This window comes from Prionailurus bengalensis, chromosome C1 (assembly GCF_016509475.1).
Source record: "Prionailurus bengalensis isolate Pbe53 chromosome C1, Fcat_Pben_1.1_paternal_pri, whole genome shotgun sequence".
NCBI classification, from domain to species: domain Eukaryota; kingdom Metazoa; phylum Chordata; class Mammalia; order Carnivora; family Felidae; genus Prionailurus; species Prionailurus bengalensis.
Window position 1 is genome coordinate 93,843,535 of NC_057345.1, and position 18,219 is coordinate 93,861,753.

Here is an 18,219-nt window from a genome sequence, read left to right on the forward strand (position 1 = left end):
AAACTCTGTATCCATTAAACACTAACTCCCCATTCCCTTCTCCTCCCAGCCCCTGGGAATGTAAGTGCAATCGTATAGTATTTGTCCTTTTGTGTTAATTGTACTGTATTTTTGTAAAAAAGATAAAGAAAAGCAACTGTCATCAGATCTACAAGAAGTGGAACATACTTCACATTTGGCTTACTGTCATCAGTGGCTAAATGCGCTGCAAGGGAACTACATTAAGATCTCTGCCCTTTAAGGATATGAACGGGATATTAATTACACCTTCAACGAACAAACTTAAAGTTACTTATATTTTTGTTATTTTATGCTAATTTCACATTCCACATTGAGACTGATTTGTATTCAGTTTGGAGATGATTTTGTTAAATATGGTTTAGAGATGGCATAATTTAAAAATAACCAAGAATTTGGGAGTGGGAGGAGCTTAGGGAAATGAGAAAATTGACTGAATAGTGTGGTGTATGGTGGGCTTTCAGTAGCATGGTACATATATAGAACGCTGGCTTGGGATTCAGGAGACCTATTTTGGAGTTCTAGTTCTGCTACTTCCTAGCAGTTTGATCTTGATGAAGACACTCCTTCTCCCTGGGCCTCAGTTTCTTATCTATAAATTACTAGTGATGGGCCTGGACTATTTTAAACTTCCTTCTAGCTTTACCATTTTAAGAATTAAGATTGCAGTTCATGAAAATCAGGTCGAATTGTTTCTGACCTACCTTGTTACAAGAAAGAATTTCTGATGATAAAATTCAACGTTATAGTGTAAATTTAAAAGGAAGCAAAAGAAGACAAAGACAGCAGAGTGAGTAGAGTACCAGAAGACCAGGCCCATTGGCTATTTTCATGCTTGGACTATAGGGCCGGTTGTATATGAACATCCATAACCAAGAAGCCTAGGGTAGGCTTTTATAGTTTGGCCTCTAACCAAGTCCTGCTTAGAGCCAAAGAGCAAGGAGAAGATAATAAAAGAAGTAAACAATCTGATACAATTTGTGGGGAAGTTGGGCTACCCTATCTGAAGATCGGATAAGTGAGATAAATTAGATTTGGGGCCTGAATAGACAGGATCTTAGCCGGAGTGAGGATTCTTAACCTGGAACTTCAGGGCTCCAAAGGTAGAATTTATTCCTAGTATGTTGGTTTCCCTTATAATTTTATGCATTTTTAAATATCCTGAGAAGAGGTCTATAGGTTTCATCAGACTGTTGGAGGGATCCATCATGCAAAAAAAAGGCTCGTAACCCCTGTATATGGAGTTAAAGCAAAACAGGTTAGTGATAGTTGGAATATGCCATTTAGAAACAGTCCCTGAACAGAGCTCTTGGATGCATGAAGTCTTGCCCAGGTTTTTTTATGTGGTAAAGTTTTATAATTGGCAATAGTCAGAGTACTTTCCCTTATTTCTCTGGTACTTCTCCCAAGTTGACTTCTTTTCATGGAATCAAAAAGACGATTAAATGAGTCCAATTTTAACAGCTGCAAATTTATTCTTCAGTGTATTTCAAGCTCATATGGCTCTCTAGTATCAATATTGCTAGTAACAGGCTAAGTGTGAATATGTGTTTCTGGCAAGGAACAGATTTTCATTTTAATTGACACTTTCTTTTATATACTAAATCTTGGACGCCAGGAGCTTTCCTCACTAGTAGTTGTAGATGCTAAATCTGTACTTGACTTCACCACCTCCTGTCAAGATAAATGCAAGCTTCGTTTCCCCTCAAAGGAGTTCAAAGAAATAATTTACTTGTTGTCCTGTATCGGGAGATGTTGTTTTCAGCCAGGCATCACATGGATCCAACTGCAAAGATTTTCAATGCCCAAAGCAAAATCAGCTGCTTTTTTTTTGTTCTGAAACATGTAGCAGTTGAAATGAGAATTCTAGGTTTGCTCAGTTACTCTAAATTCTGTGATTGAGAAGTGGTAGCAATAAAAATCATTAATACTCCAAGTGGGAGTGTGTTGAAGTCTTCTAAATTTATTCAGAAAGTGTCTTGTGCACCTGAGACAGTTACTTACAGAGATAAAGGAAACTCAGTTTTTACAGTAGTTGGGGGGCAGAGAGAGAGTCTGCTTAATAAAGATGATCATTTTTAGACATGTGCCTTAGAAACTAACAAACTTACATCTTCTATTCAGTGATCCAGATCTCTGAGCTAAGGCACATAGGGTCTGTTAGTAAAAAATGGTGGTAAGGTTTACTGAGATCTCATTTTTTATTTTTCAATTTTTTCCAGACAGTAGGGAAAGTTGCTATTGTGCTTGGGATAGTTCATCTAAAAACTTGGTCTTGAATTTCATAAATGGCTGCTTTTACATAGGATTTCTTTCTGTGACTCTGACCACACAGCTTTTATGTTCCTTCCCTTCAGTTATGTTTGTGATCATTAAGAATAACCCTGTGAAGTAGTAGAAAAGTTACCTTCATTTTATAGATGAGGGACTCAAGGCTCAGAGAAATGAAATATTTATACTTTGTAGTAAATTGCAGAACCAGTACTGGCACCTGGGTCTTCTGACTCTTGGGTTTGTATTCTTTAAACTGCACTAGCTACCCCACTTTGAAAAGAATATATGGGACACAGTTGTGATCATGTAGAGTCTGTCTCCAAGGGAGAATGGATTCACTCTTCATGCCATGGTATATTGATCTATGATTTTTCTGCTTGAAATGAACCAGATTCCAAGCCTGTTTGTGGAATGTATACTTGAGGAGTGATGAGGATTAGAACAGCCCACAGTCCTTGAGATTTTCTTTGATGATAATATCTGTAACTGCATCAAATACAAATTTGACATTCTGTGTGTCTGTAGCACAGGTCATGTGACTGTAGATTTCTTTGACATCTTTTCGCATGTTGAGGTCAAGGAACTGACTCTTGATGTAATTCCCTGCATCTTCAAAAGAGTTGTTCCCTGGTTTCCCAGAAAAAATAGTGAAGAAATGGGATAAATTAACCCTTTTTAGCTGCTGACTTTCTTTTTTAATGTTAAAATTTATATATTTTGAGAGAGGGAGAGTGCAGGTGCACATGGTGTGCTTGCATACAAGTTGGGGGAAGGGCAGAGAGAGGAAAGAGAGAATCTCAAGCAGCCTCCACACTAATGCATGGTTTGATCCCACGAACCACGAGATCATGACCTGAGCCAAAATCAGGAGTCAGACCCTGAACCAACTGAGCCACTCAGGCATCCCTGCTCACTTACTTTTTAGGTGACCCACTCGATCCTTGAAATGTGTTGGACAGCTGCAGTTGGGAACATATTTTTAAGGGGAGGGTCCTCTTCTCTATTGTACTCCAGTGTTTATCACTTGAGTTGAGCAACAGAATTGAGGAGAGGGATCTCTTTGTCTCTGCCCTTGATTTCTGGGAGGTATCATTTAAATAGTCTGTGGCTCTCCTGCATCCTGTCTATTCTGTTCCAGGGACATTTGATTTTAAACTTACGACTGAATACCCAAGTTTCTCAGATCAGACATCCAAGTATCACTTGGATATCACAAAGCACATAAGAGGAACTGAGTATTAAGGGGATATGGTGGGGGAAGAAGGGGGCACCTGGGTGGCTCAGTCGGTCACGTGTCTGACTTCAGCTCAGGTCATGATCTCATGGTTTGTGAGTTCGGGCCCCATGTTCAGCTCTGTGCTGACAGCCTGGAGCCTGCTTTGAGTTCTGTGTCACTCTCTGACCCTCCCCCACTCATGCTGTCTCTCTCTCTCTCTCTCTCTCTCTCTCTCTCTCTCTCTCTTTCTCTCTCTCAAAAATAAATAAACATTAAAAAATTTTTTTAAGGGATAAGGGATCATCAGCCTGGCAAAGCAAAGGAGTTTCACACTTAGTACCCCTTAAAGACAGGTTCCTTTATGTCTTCTTGGTATAGGAAATGAGGCAATCACCAGTCATTACCAAGAAAGCATTACCATTATCTCCATCCCTTGACACTTACCATCATAGTCTGGAAAACAAATGCTGAGATGGACTTTCTTGATTTTTTCCTCAAAGAGGTCCTTCTTGTTGAGAAAAAGGACAATGGAAGTAGCCGCAAAGAATTTGTGGTTACATATGCTGTTGAAGAGGTGTAATGACTCATGCATGCGATTCTAGTAAGAGGAGACACCATCAGAGATATCAGACTGAGCTTATGGGCTATTGTCCACTTCCTGTTCTTGTTCCCCTTGGAGAGACTAGTGCTCCAAATGTAAGAGGAAAGTTGGGGAATAGCTTATCTCTTTTTAGTGTGGTGGGATAGGGCCAAAGAAATCTAGCTGCCTTTCTCATCCTTTTTCTGTCCTGGCTGTGTGACTTGGGGGAAATCCCTGAACTTTTCTGAGTTTTAGTTTCCCTGTCTCATTGGGTTGTTATGGAAGTTCAATGAGATCATGTATGAGTGTCTCTGATAGTGGCTGGCATATAGGTGTACAATAAATGTTAGGTCAGTCTTTGGCAGCCAGGGCACTGCGAAGGACTTTGACTCCGTAAGTGCTGCTTATACAGAGTGGAAACTAGGCCTGAGTTGTCATGTGCCCATTTGCATCCCCATGATAATTTTTCTTTTCAGGATGATTCTGATAAGCTTCTGTTACAGAGTCCTGGATCTCTGTGTGGGCAGGAACATAATAGGAATTATTGCCCCAGTGTCAAATGGTGAGGACTAGAGAATTTCTCAGCACCATACCACAAGCCCTTCTGCCTTATTTCCTCCTCTGATTGCCACTCTGAGCAGGTGAGAAGTGGTGCTGTATATCTGCAGAGTCTAGATGTTGCCAAGTGCCCCAGACCAGCCTATTTTTAGGGAGCAGGGCCTTTAGGATTTCAAGTATGCTATTATCTGACTTGGGCTCAATCTTTTCACCCAATGAAGAAAGAAAACAAATCTACTTTTTGTGGCCTTTTGTCATTGCTAATGCTCCTGTAGAACCCCTTAAGACTTCATAGACTTCAGGGTTAAAGGTGGAAGAGATCTTGAAAAATGAATGACCCCATAAGACATTTTGGCTAGAGGATATTCGTAGTGCTCTAATGTGAACTTGAACTACTAAGGAGAAGGGAGAACAACTGAGACAGGGATGGGAGTATAGGAGCTTTGTCTCCTATCAATAAGCTATGGGCCTCCATCAGCATGTTCCATGCCTTGATATTCTCTCAGACTCCAAGACTGGGCAGGCTGACGCTTGGTCTACAGAGCTCCTATCTTGTTAAATTCTGCAGGCTCAAGAGACTCACCCCTCAGGTAGTCTTCCACCTGCCAATTTAAGTGGCATGTGAGAAACCTGGTCTGCAGGTCTCCCCTTAGTCCTGTTGACAGTACATATTTAGGCTTCCAAGTGAGGTTAGTAGTCCAACCCTTCTGTTGCACAAAGATGCACATCATACATTGTTTTTCTGCTCTATCATTTTCATCTCCTATCCTTTATTTCCATAGGTGGCCTGGAAGAGTCCTAAGTGTAACCCCTGCGCTTTGCCCAGTTGTGATCCCTTGTCCCTTTAATACTCTGTTCCTCTTGTGAGCTGTGTGATATCCAGGTGATTCTTGGATGTCTAATTTGAGACCAAGCTCACCTCCAGGAAATCTAGAGCTCCAAAGTGCTAACCTGGCACCTGCAAAAGGGGAAGTTTTTCTAGAATTATTTACTGAGGCATTGATTTGTGTGCCAGAGGACTGCTAGACTGTCAATGTTAGCTGAAATCACCCAAGCTGAAGAATTGGTGACACAAAGCTTAGAGGAAGGGTCACAGGGGGACTGTCTATGAAAGCTGCTTACTGTAAGGGCCACTTACCACTTCGTCATCTTCCACTAGCACCATATCATAGGCACTGAGGGCCGCACAGAAAATGATGCAGGTGACTCCCTCAAAGCAGTGGATCCACTTCTTTCTCTCTGATCGTTGCCCTCCCACGTCAAACATCCTGAGGGAAGAAGCAGCACAGGTACTTGGTGTTTACAGAGGGGTGGCCACTTTGGGGCCAGTCGGCAATGAGATGGGAAATGGGGAGGAAAGAGGGACAAATAGGATAGTTATTCAGATTGGGCTTTAGTGAAGGCCAAGAGGCATCCCCAATCCCCTTTTTTGGTATCTGAGGTGACCCCAGGGAACCATGTGTGTATCTGTGATGCCCCCCAGAGAGCTGTGTACTCACCTGAAGTTCAAGTCTTTGACGGAAAACTTGGTCTCAATGATGCCTGTGGTTTTGACTCTGGATCGTAGCACATCTTGCTCATTAGGGAGGTAGTCGGGGGCTGTAATCCGGTCTAATTGGTTCAGGTAGCTAGAGAAAAGAGATTGGAATGGATTAAACTTTACACAGCCAGGGCCAAGAAAGGTAAAGGTCCTACCCAAAGTTATATAACTAACTTGGTGATGGAATCAGGACTAGAGTCCATATTGTTAAATCTAGGGTTCTTTCCTTCAAACCCTCATGTGTCCTTACAAAAGGGAGTGTGGGCTGAGAGGCATGCCCAGTTGTGGCAGGGGTTCTGTCACATTTAAGTCAAATCAGATAACTTTTCCTTAAGTTTTGCCTGGCTACAAAGTTTTCTAGATCCTTCAGTAAGATTTGGTGGTTTAAATGAGTGTCAAAAGTTCCAACAAGAAGCAGGAGTAGGGGCTCCTGGGTGGCTCAGTTGATTGAGCTTCCGACTCTTGATTTTGGCTCAGGTCATGATCCCAGGGTCGTGGGATCAAGCTCTGTGTCGGGCTCTGTGCTGAGCATGGAGCCTGCTTGAGATTCATTCATTCATTCTCTCTCTCCCCCCGCCTCTCTCTTCTCCTCCCCCACTTTCCCTTTTCCTCCCCCTCCCCCACTCACGCTCTCTTTAAAATAAAAATAAGTTTAACAAGAAGCAGGAGTAGACTAAAAGAGACTTCAGAGACATAAGAGATGTGAATTGGTTTAATACATGGACCTTGTTTATATCCTGAATCAAGTTGAGGGGCAAACAGTTGAGATAACTGGGGAAGCTTAAATGAGCACTGGCTTGGATATTTGATGACACCAAGGAATTATTAAATATTTAGGGGTGGTGGTTATGTTGTGATTTCTTTTTTTAAAAAGAGCCTCTCTCTCTTTTTTTTTTTTTTTGAGAGATACATAGTGAAATTTTTAGTATGTAATGATAGGATATTTGGGACTTTCTTCAAAATAATCCAGTGGGAGATGGAGATAAAATGGAACAAGAATGGTCATGAGCTGGTAACAGTTGAAGTCAGGTGATTCACTGTATTATCCTACTTTCATATGTGTTTGACAGTTGTCATGAAAAAAACTTTTTTTTAAAGACAAGAGGAAGGCAGATGTGAAGTGGGATGACAGAGAAGAAGGGAAGGAAAATTAACAAGTATTAACAAGTGTGTAGTATATGCCAGTATGTTCACATTTAAATTCTCATTTAACCTCATACACCTTCAAGTTTCATGTCCCATTTTACAGATGAAGGTTAATTTCAGAAGAGTTGAATAACTTGTCGAAGGTCAAGAGGCACTGTGGTATATTGTAAAAAGCATTCAACTTTGCGGTCAAATAGACCTGGAGTCAACTTCAACCTCTGCCATTTAACTATGTGACTTTGGGCAAGTTAGTTAACTTCTCTGAACCTCAGTTTTTCATCAGACTAATAAAAAGTACTATCTACCTCGAATAATCAAACAAGATGGTGCACCTCACACACCCAGCAATGCCTGGGCCTTAAGTGAGTAAGTGCTCTGTGGATGGTAAATGATAACTGTGTTACAAAATTAGATGACAGAAGAGGGATTAAATCCAGGTCTGACTACAGAGCTCATGCCCATCTATGAAACCATGCTGTTTGAGGTAGGCTTGATAAACTCTCTGTACCTTATGTTTTTGGAATCAGCTTTGCAAAGTTGGTTCTTTTAAATCCCTGACCTACTTCCTTTGGTTTGCCCTGGAAGTTTCTGTGTCCCATGCCCTGGCACCCTGATGTAAAATGCTATGTGTGAAGGAGGCATTCGTTTCTGGTTGGTGGCCTAAGTAAACACACCTAGGTTACCAGCTAGAATATTCCATCCTGAAAAGGCCATCGTTAATCACCTGTTTCCTGGGAGGGCATGTGTCAGAACTGCAGGTCTGTCTTTGTGTTTGTGGTTCTGAAAGGAGAGACTATGTGCATGAATTTAAGAGGACAGCAGTCTGAGGGCTACTAAGCAGGGCACGTTTGTTATTAATTTCGGGGTCTTCAGCTCTATAGGCTGCAGTGAGCCAGATTGAAGCAACACAGAGTGGTGGCAACTATGTCTGTGTCCCTCTCTAAAGGCATTAAGTTCAAAGCATAGTAAAACACTGCTTAAGCCTAACACAACAGGTATCCACGCTGAATCCAGTCCTTTGTGACTCCAGCTTTCATGCCTGAAATTTTAGTCTGCTTGTGATTTCTCCTAGAAGGTTGTTTATAGCTAATCCCACCCCTTCCCCAGTCAGAGTCTTACTAAGATGCTGAGTCATTGAGCTGGTACTCTGCAGCTCTCTCGAAGCAGGCTTGCACCCCACCATCCTTCCACAACTTCCTGATGACCTCAACCAGCTCGGGAGGCATGGTGCCCTCCTCAGTGGAGTCAGCCAGGTTGTTGAGCTGTCGCCCAGTATCCTGTAAGGCAGAAACCTGGCTGAGAACTACACAGGAGTAATGGCTTTCCAGGAGGCTCCTGGGAATACTACTGAAAAGAAAGCATTTTGCATTGCTACTAAAGCCTAAGATGGAGATTGCAGCCAGTGAAGATGTTAAGAAAATATATGGATTAATTTTGAGTGTGCTTCTGAGATGTAGAGGGTGGCAATTTCTCCAGTCCTAGGATGTCTAGGGGAAAATAGGTTCCAGGGGCTTCCTCTGTGGTGTTTCTGTCTCCCATCCTTAGTTCAAAAGAGTACCGCCACAAAATGTGGGCCCTCTGCTCGCAGGGAGGTTGGAAGTTTAAAGACCAGATTGACCATGACATAGATCAGATGGTAGACAACCATCACCTTTGTTCTTTCAATGATCCAAAGCTAGGAAAAGACAAATGCCAGAACTAGGGATTTAGCTTGTAAAAGTTCCATAGCCAGGCAAGGAGCCCAGGGGAGCATTTTAGATGGTAAGGTAAAAGAAAAAGGCAGAGGAAGCTGAGAACAGGTTTTGGTAATGTATTATAAAGGTAGGGATTGCACACTTCTCCAAGACTGAAGTAAAAAGACTGGAAGCTCAGTAGGTAGGACTTAGTTCTACGAAACTCTTTTCTGACCCATATTTCCTCATAGCTTGTCAGCTGCCTGTTTTCTGATCATTAGCCTTTCCTTCCAACCTTAACCGCATTGCTGTTAACCACATACCGCACAGCTTGGTTCAGCATAGTCAATACCCAGTGTGGACATGGCCTGGATGATAGCCAAGATGGACTGCAGCATATTCCCGTAGATGATGGCCTTGTACTCCAGACACTCTTCTGGTGAATAGCCATCCTGATGAATGATCCTGCAAGACACCCGGCCCACAGTTGGACCTGAGTAACCAGCCCTAAGGGATTGGGGATCTGGAAGGATTGAAAGGGTCATAAGAACACAATCTATTCCTATGGCTGTCCCAAAGTGGAGGGTGAGGGGAAAAGGGCATGCAGATGAGGGGCATTGGGAATCAGGTTCTTTATATCCTTTACATCTGGGTGCCTTCAGGATGAAGAGCCCTTCACCTTCCATGCCTCTACTGGCTCTACTGACTTCATCACCCTACCTCAGTCCTCGGGGGGCTTTGTTCTTACTCACTTCATCTGTTTGACGATAGTGCTCTTTCCTGACTCCCCAGCACCTGCAGGGAGAAATGCTTATGCTTCAGGTTTCCACCAATTCTCCCCAACCCTCCAGTAGATGGCTTGTGAGAAGTCTAAGCCAGGGCTTGCTTGGGAGTCTTGTTAGGAGACAACCTGTAGGGATGATTGCTGCCCTCAATTTCTGCCAGCCTTGAGCTCAGGCCATTCAGTCTGGATTTAGAGCAGAGTTTCTCAGCCTCTGCACTGTTGACATTTTGGGCTGGACAATTATTTTTTTTGTGGGAGGCTGTCCTGTGCATTGTATGGTGTTCAGTGGCATTCCTGGCCTCTACTCACTAGAGGCCAGTAGCACTCTTCTCTTCCAGTTGTGACAACTAAGAATGTCTCCAGACATTCCCGAGCGTCCTGGTGAGGGGTGAGGGTGGTGGCAAAATCTCATTGAGAACCACTGATAGAGTCAGGGAATTCCTTTAACACGTTTCTCCTCTGCCCAGTTTTACTCAGGAGAGTGATCTTGGAGCAGGATTGCAGAGAGCTGGATAACTTCACTGAAACAGTTTTTTCATCATCTTGCTTTTTCCCTTATTGGCTAAAATGCCCTACTATCCTTTCATTTACACTCTGCTCTCCCTCCACATACCCTTCAACTCTCTCCCCCAGTTTGCACTGCCCTGATGCCCTAACCTCCCTCCCATTTAGTCTATGCTGGTTCCCTTTAAGCTGCTTATCCTGAATGTAGAAGAAAGCTGCTTAGGCTTAAAAGATCTCTCAGTGGCCTCGCTATCTCTTTCCCCTTCTGTAGCTTTTGGGCTTCTTGGAGTCTGAGTCCAGCTTACAGTGGTATGCTCACAGATTGGCTGGGCAAAAGGAGGTGCCACCGCCTGGGGCTCCAGTTCACAGGCTCCTCATGGGCTTGGAAACAGCCCAGCCAGCTAATCTGCTACTGCAAAGACCCCCCAGCTAGCCTATCTCTGTACTACCATTGGGTTTTTTTTCCTAAACCAGGTGTCCCAAACTCTTTATTGAACCAAGAGGTTCTGTTTGCATCTGTGACCAGTCTCTCTGACCAACAGAAGAAGGTGCTTGTCGTTTTTCCAGCAACAGACCTGTGATCTGCTTAGGGCTCATCAAGTTGATGAACCTCCCATCTGGAAGGGGCTTTCAAGGCAGTTACTGAACAGAAAGCCAGGAAAGGACTGCCGTAGACATTCCTCCTCCCTCAGGGCTGGCTCCCTAGTTACAAAATGTATACAGAATGTTTACTGGAGGCAAGGAGAAGGAACCCATTATGTGGCAAGAACCAGTGGGCCTGCTTCTGGGACTACATGGCACTGATGCTATGGCAGGACTTCTGAGTCCACTGACTCAAGAGCTTTCTGACTGCAGATCAGGTAACTCTAAGCCCAGGGTTCACGGCATTTACCAAGCTGTGAGGTGTGGGCTTTGGTTAGATTTGGAGATGGATGGGTCTCTCCCAGCCCTTGCACACTTCCTGGTTCAAGGAAGAGCAGAACTATTCCAAGGTAGCTTTGGTATTCTGCATCTCCTTGGGGAGCCCTGATCCCTTAGCCTGAGACCAGATGGGGAGAGGAAAATGACCGGCCATCCGTCCTCCCCATGGGGTGGGCTAGAACCCATCTACCATTCAGGATAAGCAGGAAGGAGCAGTACCTTCTTCTCTGGCTCATCCTCCCATCTCGCTCACCCAGCAGTAGCAGTTTGACGGTCTTGGCTTCCTTGTCAGCATCCTCCTGCAGCTTCTTTTCTAGCTCCTTGGACCTCTTGGCCAGTTCTTTGTCCTCAGCACTGGCTCCACTCCCCATCTTTCTGCTATCTCCTTCTCCGCTGCTTCTTCTCTAGGGTTTCCTATCTGTGAGATGGAAGATAAGGAAAAAGTAAATTGGGATCGAGTATCAGTTTTGTAGTCCTCCTCAAAAGCTGGTCGATAAGGGGCTTGGTGAGGGAGCAGACTCTAGGTTCTCGTCCCCTGCCTGTCTTGGGTGAGACTTTCTACCCCAGCTGGAGACCTACTTAGTCTAGGGATTGTAGCCCTTTTAGCTAGCAATGTGATGGGTCAAGCCAATTAAGAGCTCAGTATGACAAAGGGCAAAGACATGTGTTTCTGTAACTAAGAAAATGGCTGGATTTTGACACAGGAGGACAGAATGCGGGTACTGGAGCTTTCTGGAATGAGATCACAGCTGTCCCATCCTTTTGAGGGGCTGATCTCCTAAAAGTCTCTTTCTTTCTTGGATTCACTTGCATTTTAGCTCTTGAGATTAGATGTGTAAATGTAGGAAGCTCTGCCTGTCCTGAGACTCCAGATTTTAGAGTCTTATTTTCAAGGGCTTCAAGGCATCAAAGCACCCTCTCCATCATACCAGGCTGGTCCTGGCAAGGAAATCTTGTTTAGGGTGGTGCCCTTCCTAGAAAAATTAGAAATGTTTCCTCCAGCTCCTCCAGTGGCTGCTGCACCAGGAAGTTATTAGCATTGTTCTGCTATGTTGGGTAATCTCTCTATGTGCTTCTTTATAGCACTTATCCCTTCATACTGTACTTTGCTTTATGAATGGGTTTCTCCCAGGCTGAATTCCTTCTGCTGGAGGTCAGGGACCAAATCTGATTCATATGTGAGTCCTTTAGACCGTGTGGTTTATTAGCAGACCCTCAGTAAAAGTTTGGTGAATGAATGAAAGAAAAAGTATACACAGAGAGAGCTGGCCTCCAACTCTGTAAAGCCACCTGAGGCCTACCCTCACTTGGTGAGTGAACTTTGCTGTTTAGAGTGGGAGTTTGTGCTGCCTCACACAGGAAACTGCTTCCTTGGGAAATTGGACTCTAGCCTCTGGCTTTGCAAAGGTTGGGGCAGCCCTCCCTCTGGCCCTCATTCCAGCTGCCCCTTCCTGGGAAGAAATGCCAGAGAGGAACCCAGGAGTTCTCTTTTGGACCTATGGAAGACTCTCTCCATCGGTCATATTTCTCTATGCCAGTTATTTCCGTTTAATTAAGTGGGTTGCTGGTGGAGCCTCCTCAGTACTTCGGGATTTTGCTACCCAAAATGTGGTGCAAGGCCCAGCCTAGATCACCTGGGAGCTTCTTGGAAGTGCAGGATCTCAGGCTTTAACCTAGATCTGATTTAGAGCCTGCATTTTAACTGGATCGTAGGTGACTCTAAGCATGTTAAAGTTCGGGAAGTGCTGCCCTAGGAGGTACTAGGGAATTGTTTTTTCCTCAAACCTGCCTAATCATGAGGATCACCTGAGATGCTTGTTTCTGTGTGTTATCAAATCTTAGGTCTCACTGATTGGAAGATCACTCAGATTTCAAAGATGTTAAAATATCCTATATGTTTTTATAAAGGGGTGTGCTTTAGAATCATTAAGTTCTAGCAATAGTGCTAATTCCAGATCCTGAGAAACTCTTTTAAACTAATACAAGTGATTATCATCATCTGGCAAGTTTGGAAAAACCTGATCCAGAAGAGTGGTTCTCAACTTTTATTGTACTTTGGAATTTATCCAGAGAGCTTTAAAAAATAATACTGATCTAATTGGTCTGGAATACAGTCTAGGCGTGGAGATTTCCAAATTTCCCCAGGTGATTCTAATGCGCAGCCAAGGAGTTGAGGACTTAACCTGAGCTTGAAGGGCTTAACGTGTTCTTCCCTTTTAGAGTGGAATTGCACTGTAGTGGCCTGTGCATTTGGACTGAGAAGCTGGGAGGGAGCCCCTGGGCCTCCCACCTACCAGGTACCCTGAGCCATTGCTGAGCTCCTTCCTCCTTCTACCACCTTTCAGCTGCATATCTGAGCATCTGGCTGAGAAGCCCTGGGCCTGGAGCCCAGACTCTCAGGGCTGATGGAGAAATAGGTAGCCGCCACGGTGCCTTCCCTAGTGATCATGTTTTCCCAATCAAAAATTGGCAAGTGCTTCTTGACATAAAACAGGAGAGTGTCTTTGAAATTGTGATTGTCTTGGAATCTTGGCTATAAGGTTTCAGTAATTATACCTCCCCAGCCCAGCCCTAGCCTACCCACAATATTGGTAACCTACACCTAGGCCAGAGCTGTGCTGAAGTCTGTTGTGTTCAGAGCAGGGGACTGCCAGCCACTGTGCTGGCCGAGTTAATGTGGCTCCTATCAGTTCATTCTCACACTAACTTCAAGGTAAGTGCTCTGTCCCCAGTTTACAGACCAGAGAACTGAGACTTGAGAGGTAAGTAACCTGTTCAAGGTCCTATAGTTTAATGAGCAGACAAATCAAGTGATCCTTCTTCCCACGACCCCCACATAAGCAGCCAGTGAAAGAACACTTGGAGGAAACAGGCAACATGCATGAGCTCGAAAACAGTAGCACTTGCAATGTTAAAGGAACCACTAACTTGTTTGACGCATGGAGAAAATGTTCGAGCTTGTTCCTTTTTCAGCTACCACCTCTGCAAACTTCTGTGCTGCTCCTACTTGTTTTGTAGTTTGCTGGGCTCCCATTCCGACTACTAAGCTGAGTAAGAGAGCTCCTGACCCTTGCCTGGCCTCTAATTGTGCTGACCCATCCTGATGCCAGTGACCTCCTGCCTCCCGTCTTCAGCTCTGATGCCTTTCGAAACTGTGACTGTTCTACTTTATTATCGCATTTGGGTTCAGTGACCTGGTGGAATAGGAAAAGCATGTACGTGCTATTCCCATTTAGAAACACAGAAATATGATCCTCCCATTAATAAACAAATTAGCATCAAAATCAGCTAGAGCTCAGGAGTCCTACTCACAGCCTGATAACCAATCATTTTGAGGGAAGCAAGACTCACCATTTCCCAACGAATTTGGTCCTGTTTCCTGAGCTAAGGGGAGACCTCAGGATCTGTCTTACCCTCAGTGATGGGGATTGTGGAGAAAGCCTTGTCTCAGCTGGAGTAGGGAGGTCATGAATGAAGAACTGCCCTCAGGACCTTCCAGTCCAAAGGAAGAGGTGGGGTAAATTCACAGAGAAGCAGCTGAATTGAAGGAACACTGTGCTAATGCTGGAGAATTCAAAGCTGTTTAAAACCTACCCTCCACCCCTGGTAGGAAAGACCATTATAAACACATTTAACTGTCAGACTGAAAAATTCTGTAGAAGAAAGGAGGGAGCAACTAAAATGAACAGACTTGCAACAGAGAAGCAGAACAACAATAGAAACGGAGGTAAGGCATTTTGGGGAGAGGAAAGAAAGCATGAGAGAATGCATGGAGGCCCGAGGTGCAACGTGTGCTCTGGGAAGACTGGGAAATGAGATGTGACTGGTGGGGCAGAGAGGGAAAGGTGCAGGGAAAGGTGTGTAGAGAGGAGGGCTGGGAGAGGACAACAAAGGGGCATTGGGGCTAGCCAGTGAGGGCCTGGAATGACAGGGCATGGCTAGAGCCATTTGAATACTTACAAACTAGTATGGGTGGATGCAGCTGTATGGAGTTGTAAACAATGCTGGGGAACAGGTTGCTTGGACAAGCTGAGAAACCAGAACCGAGTAGCTTGGTTCCAGAAGGATCTAAGCATAGGGGATGCTTTGGGAAACTGTTCTGGCCAAGGATCTTTGTGAGGCTGGAGGTGTTCTGTCCAGAGTCCGGTGTCTGCAGAGTGGTCTGGCCTAGTGGGGAGGCTGACATCACAAGTGAGCTGCGGGCCAGGGGCTAAAAGAAGCCTTCTTCAGAGAATTAAGGAGCATACTTGAGTGGGGGCCTGGGGTTCAGGGAGGGCCATTTAAGGAACCATCTGGTGAATAGAGTAGGAGGGAGGGAGCTGTATTTAGAGCTAGGGAAGATCTCAGAGGCTCAAAGACAACATTATGGCCCCAACATGAAAGAAGCTGGAGGCCAAAGAGGATGACTCACTCCTTCACTTTCCAAACTGTTTTTGCGTAGACAGTGAACCCCGCTTAGATTCTTACTGGTGTTGTGTAGGTGGAGAGATCGATGCTTAGCTGTAATCAGGACACACTTCCTAGCAGGCACTGTGTACCAAATGGCCTGGAAATAGGGGAGGGTTGTGGGGTGAAGGGTGTGTTGCAGATGGGACTAGGGAGGAGCATGAAGGGACTAGTGAACCGGTTTGCCTGGGTAGGGTGGAGGGCAGGGATTGCCACCTATGGGCTGGTTAGGTAAGTAGGTCCGGATTAAGGGAGAATCTGAATGAGACCTAGCCCAATGCAAGATACCGCCCCTTAAAACTATGTCAAAATATGCATTTTATCAGAGTACAGTTGACATTCTACATGGTTACCTGCTGCTTGATTTTTAATTTTGAGATTTATTTTGTCATTCATTGTTGAGAGCCCAACAGCTTCAAGATTCCTAAAGATCCCAAGAACAATTTAGTCTGGGATTAAGACCCAGGAGGGTCTGTTGGGAGTGGGGTGTGGAGGCTGTTACAGATTTGTTTGTTGTTTCCTATTCCCTTGATTTATATAAAAGTAATGGCTATGCATGGTAGACAATTTTTTAAATGCAGTTAAGTATAAAGAAGGAAATATAATTCCCAATTCTACCACCCACAGATAATCATTTGTAAACTTTTTGGTGTGTCTGTTTTCTATGCATATATGTCATATAATTAGGGCCATACTGTATGTACAGATTTTTACATTCATTTTTTTGAAACCAAGCTTTACATTGTAAACATTTCCACCTCATTAAGAAATTCTCCAAGAACAATTTTTAATTGTTGTATTTCATTGCATGCATATGACAAAATTTAAACATTTCCCTATTGTTGGACCTTTATGTTTCCAGCCTTTCTATATGATAAACATTGCAGTGATGAACAAATTCGTGCATATTTTTCTGGCAGCTCTTTAGAAGAACAATTTCCTGAAAGTGGAATTACTAGGTTAAATAATAGGAACTTTTGAAAGACTCTTGATTATGTATTACCAAATGGCTTTCAGAAAGATTATGTTGATGTTCGTGTCCAGTAGTGTATGTGTGTCCCATCTCACTACACCTTTGCGTGTATTAGGATTTTTTCCCCTTAATCTTTGCTAAGTTGATGGGTAAACATCGTTATTTCCTTTGTTTTATTGGTTTGATTGCTTCTTTGTGAGGTAAACTCCCCCACCGCCATGTTTATGGAGGCCATAGTTTTTTGAGTTTGCCCAGGGTAAGGAGGAGCAGCAGGCAGAGATCAATAGATGTGGCACCAGATACACACAGATAGTAGGGTCCAGGGTCCAGAATCCAGCTTGGGGAGAGGTGGGGGAGGCAGAGTTTGGGAAGGAATTTGGCTGTAGGGGAGAACTGGGAGGAGCTGGACAAACAGCATTAATACAACTGGGTGTGGGGAACAAAGGGCTCCCACAGGTGGAGAAATAGGGAAAAGATTAATTACTGCTAATACACTTGATTATGTTTAGTGAAGTCTTAGCTCCCCCCCTTCCCCCCCCCCCCCCCCGTTCCCTTTAGGTAGGATTCTGTGTTACTTGGGAGTGGGGGTGCTGGCTGGGTGGGGTGTCTGCAGTTCTCCAAACATCCCAACTCCACTTCTTTCTAGGCCACCAAGAGAATCATCACCATAAGAGGTTGTCAACAGGGAACCAAGGACAAGGACATATAGCAATGATAAGATGCAGACAATAACTGAGTAATAACTACAGGCCAGGCACTGCTCTAAGCACTTAATTTATATTAACTCATTTATCCTAACGACCACTATACAAAGCAGGGTCTCTTACAGTCATTTTCCAGAGGAAATAGGAGCACAGAGAGTCCAGTAACTTCCCCGTCAATCACAAAGTAGGTGGAAGAGTCTGGAATTGAACCCAGGCATTCTGGCTACAGAGCCTAAGCTTTTAACCAATAAATACATAAGTAAATGTAGGAAGGAGAGCCTGGATTGCAGGACACACCTTGTTTTATCTATGCCTGCCAGAAGAAAGCAGAGGACCCGGAATGAGAATGCCCAGGAATGACTTCTAAAAGTGAATGAATGGAGGTGCCTGGCTGGCTCAGTTGGTGGAGCTTGTGGCTCTTGATCTTGGGGTTGTGAGTTCGAGCCCTACCTTTGGTGTAGAGATTACTTAAAAATAAAATCTTAAAAAACAAAATGAATGAGTCCTGAGACAATACTAGTTATCTTTTATGGGCCATCGACTTTGTGCCAGGCATCGTGCAAAGGTGCTTAACGTTTCATGCTCAGAACAGCTCCCTTGAGTGCAATTACACCGCCCCATTTCACTGATGAGGAAGCTGACGCACAACGCTTGCCCAAGACCCGCCTGGCTAACTGCGGAGTGGCGGCTGCCCACGTGGCGAGGGGAAGAGGAACACGGCGGGGGCGGGGCCTGCCCGGAGGGGGCGGGGCCTCGGGCACAGCGGGGCCTGGGGCGGCTGAGACGCCCTGAGGCGCTGGCTAGGCTTCGGTGGGGTCGCACCTGTTGCGTGTCTCCACCACAGTCCAGCTACGATAGTCCGATCCTGAACACCCAGAGAGT

The 18,219-nt window shown here is 44.5% G+C and overlaps 1 protein-coding gene across 3 annotated transcripts; it reads right to left on the minus strand.

Moving 5' to 3' along the window:
- Positions 1 to 1,468: 1,468 nt before the first annotated feature.
- Positions 1,469 to 17,753, minus strand: GNAT2 (G protein subunit alpha transducin 2). 3 transcript variants are annotated; one of them, XM_043575791.1, is made up of 8 exons: positions 11,468 to 17,457; positions 9,758 to 9,800; positions 9,329 to 9,470; positions 8,452 to 8,609; positions 6,146 to 6,274; positions 5,785 to 5,914; positions 3,953 to 4,106; positions 1,469 to 2,919 (listed from the first exon to the last, which is right to left on the minus strand). In XM_043575791.1, exons 1-8 carry the CDS (start codon positions 11,583 to 11,585, stop codon positions 2,729 to 2,731), a joined length of 1,065 nt encoding a protein of 354 aa, XP_043431726.1. In that variant the 5' UTR covers positions 11,586 to 17,457; the 3' UTR covers positions 1,469 to 2,728. The 3 variants fall into 3 exon arrangements, with proteins under 3 accessions (XP_043431726.1, XP_043431725.1, XP_043431723.1); XM_043575790.1 differs by having other exon boundaries at positions 9,329 to 9,800; positions 11,468 to 11,548; XM_043575788.1 differs by having other exon boundaries at positions 9,329 to 17,753.
- Positions 17,754 to 18,219: the final 466 nt, after the last annotated feature.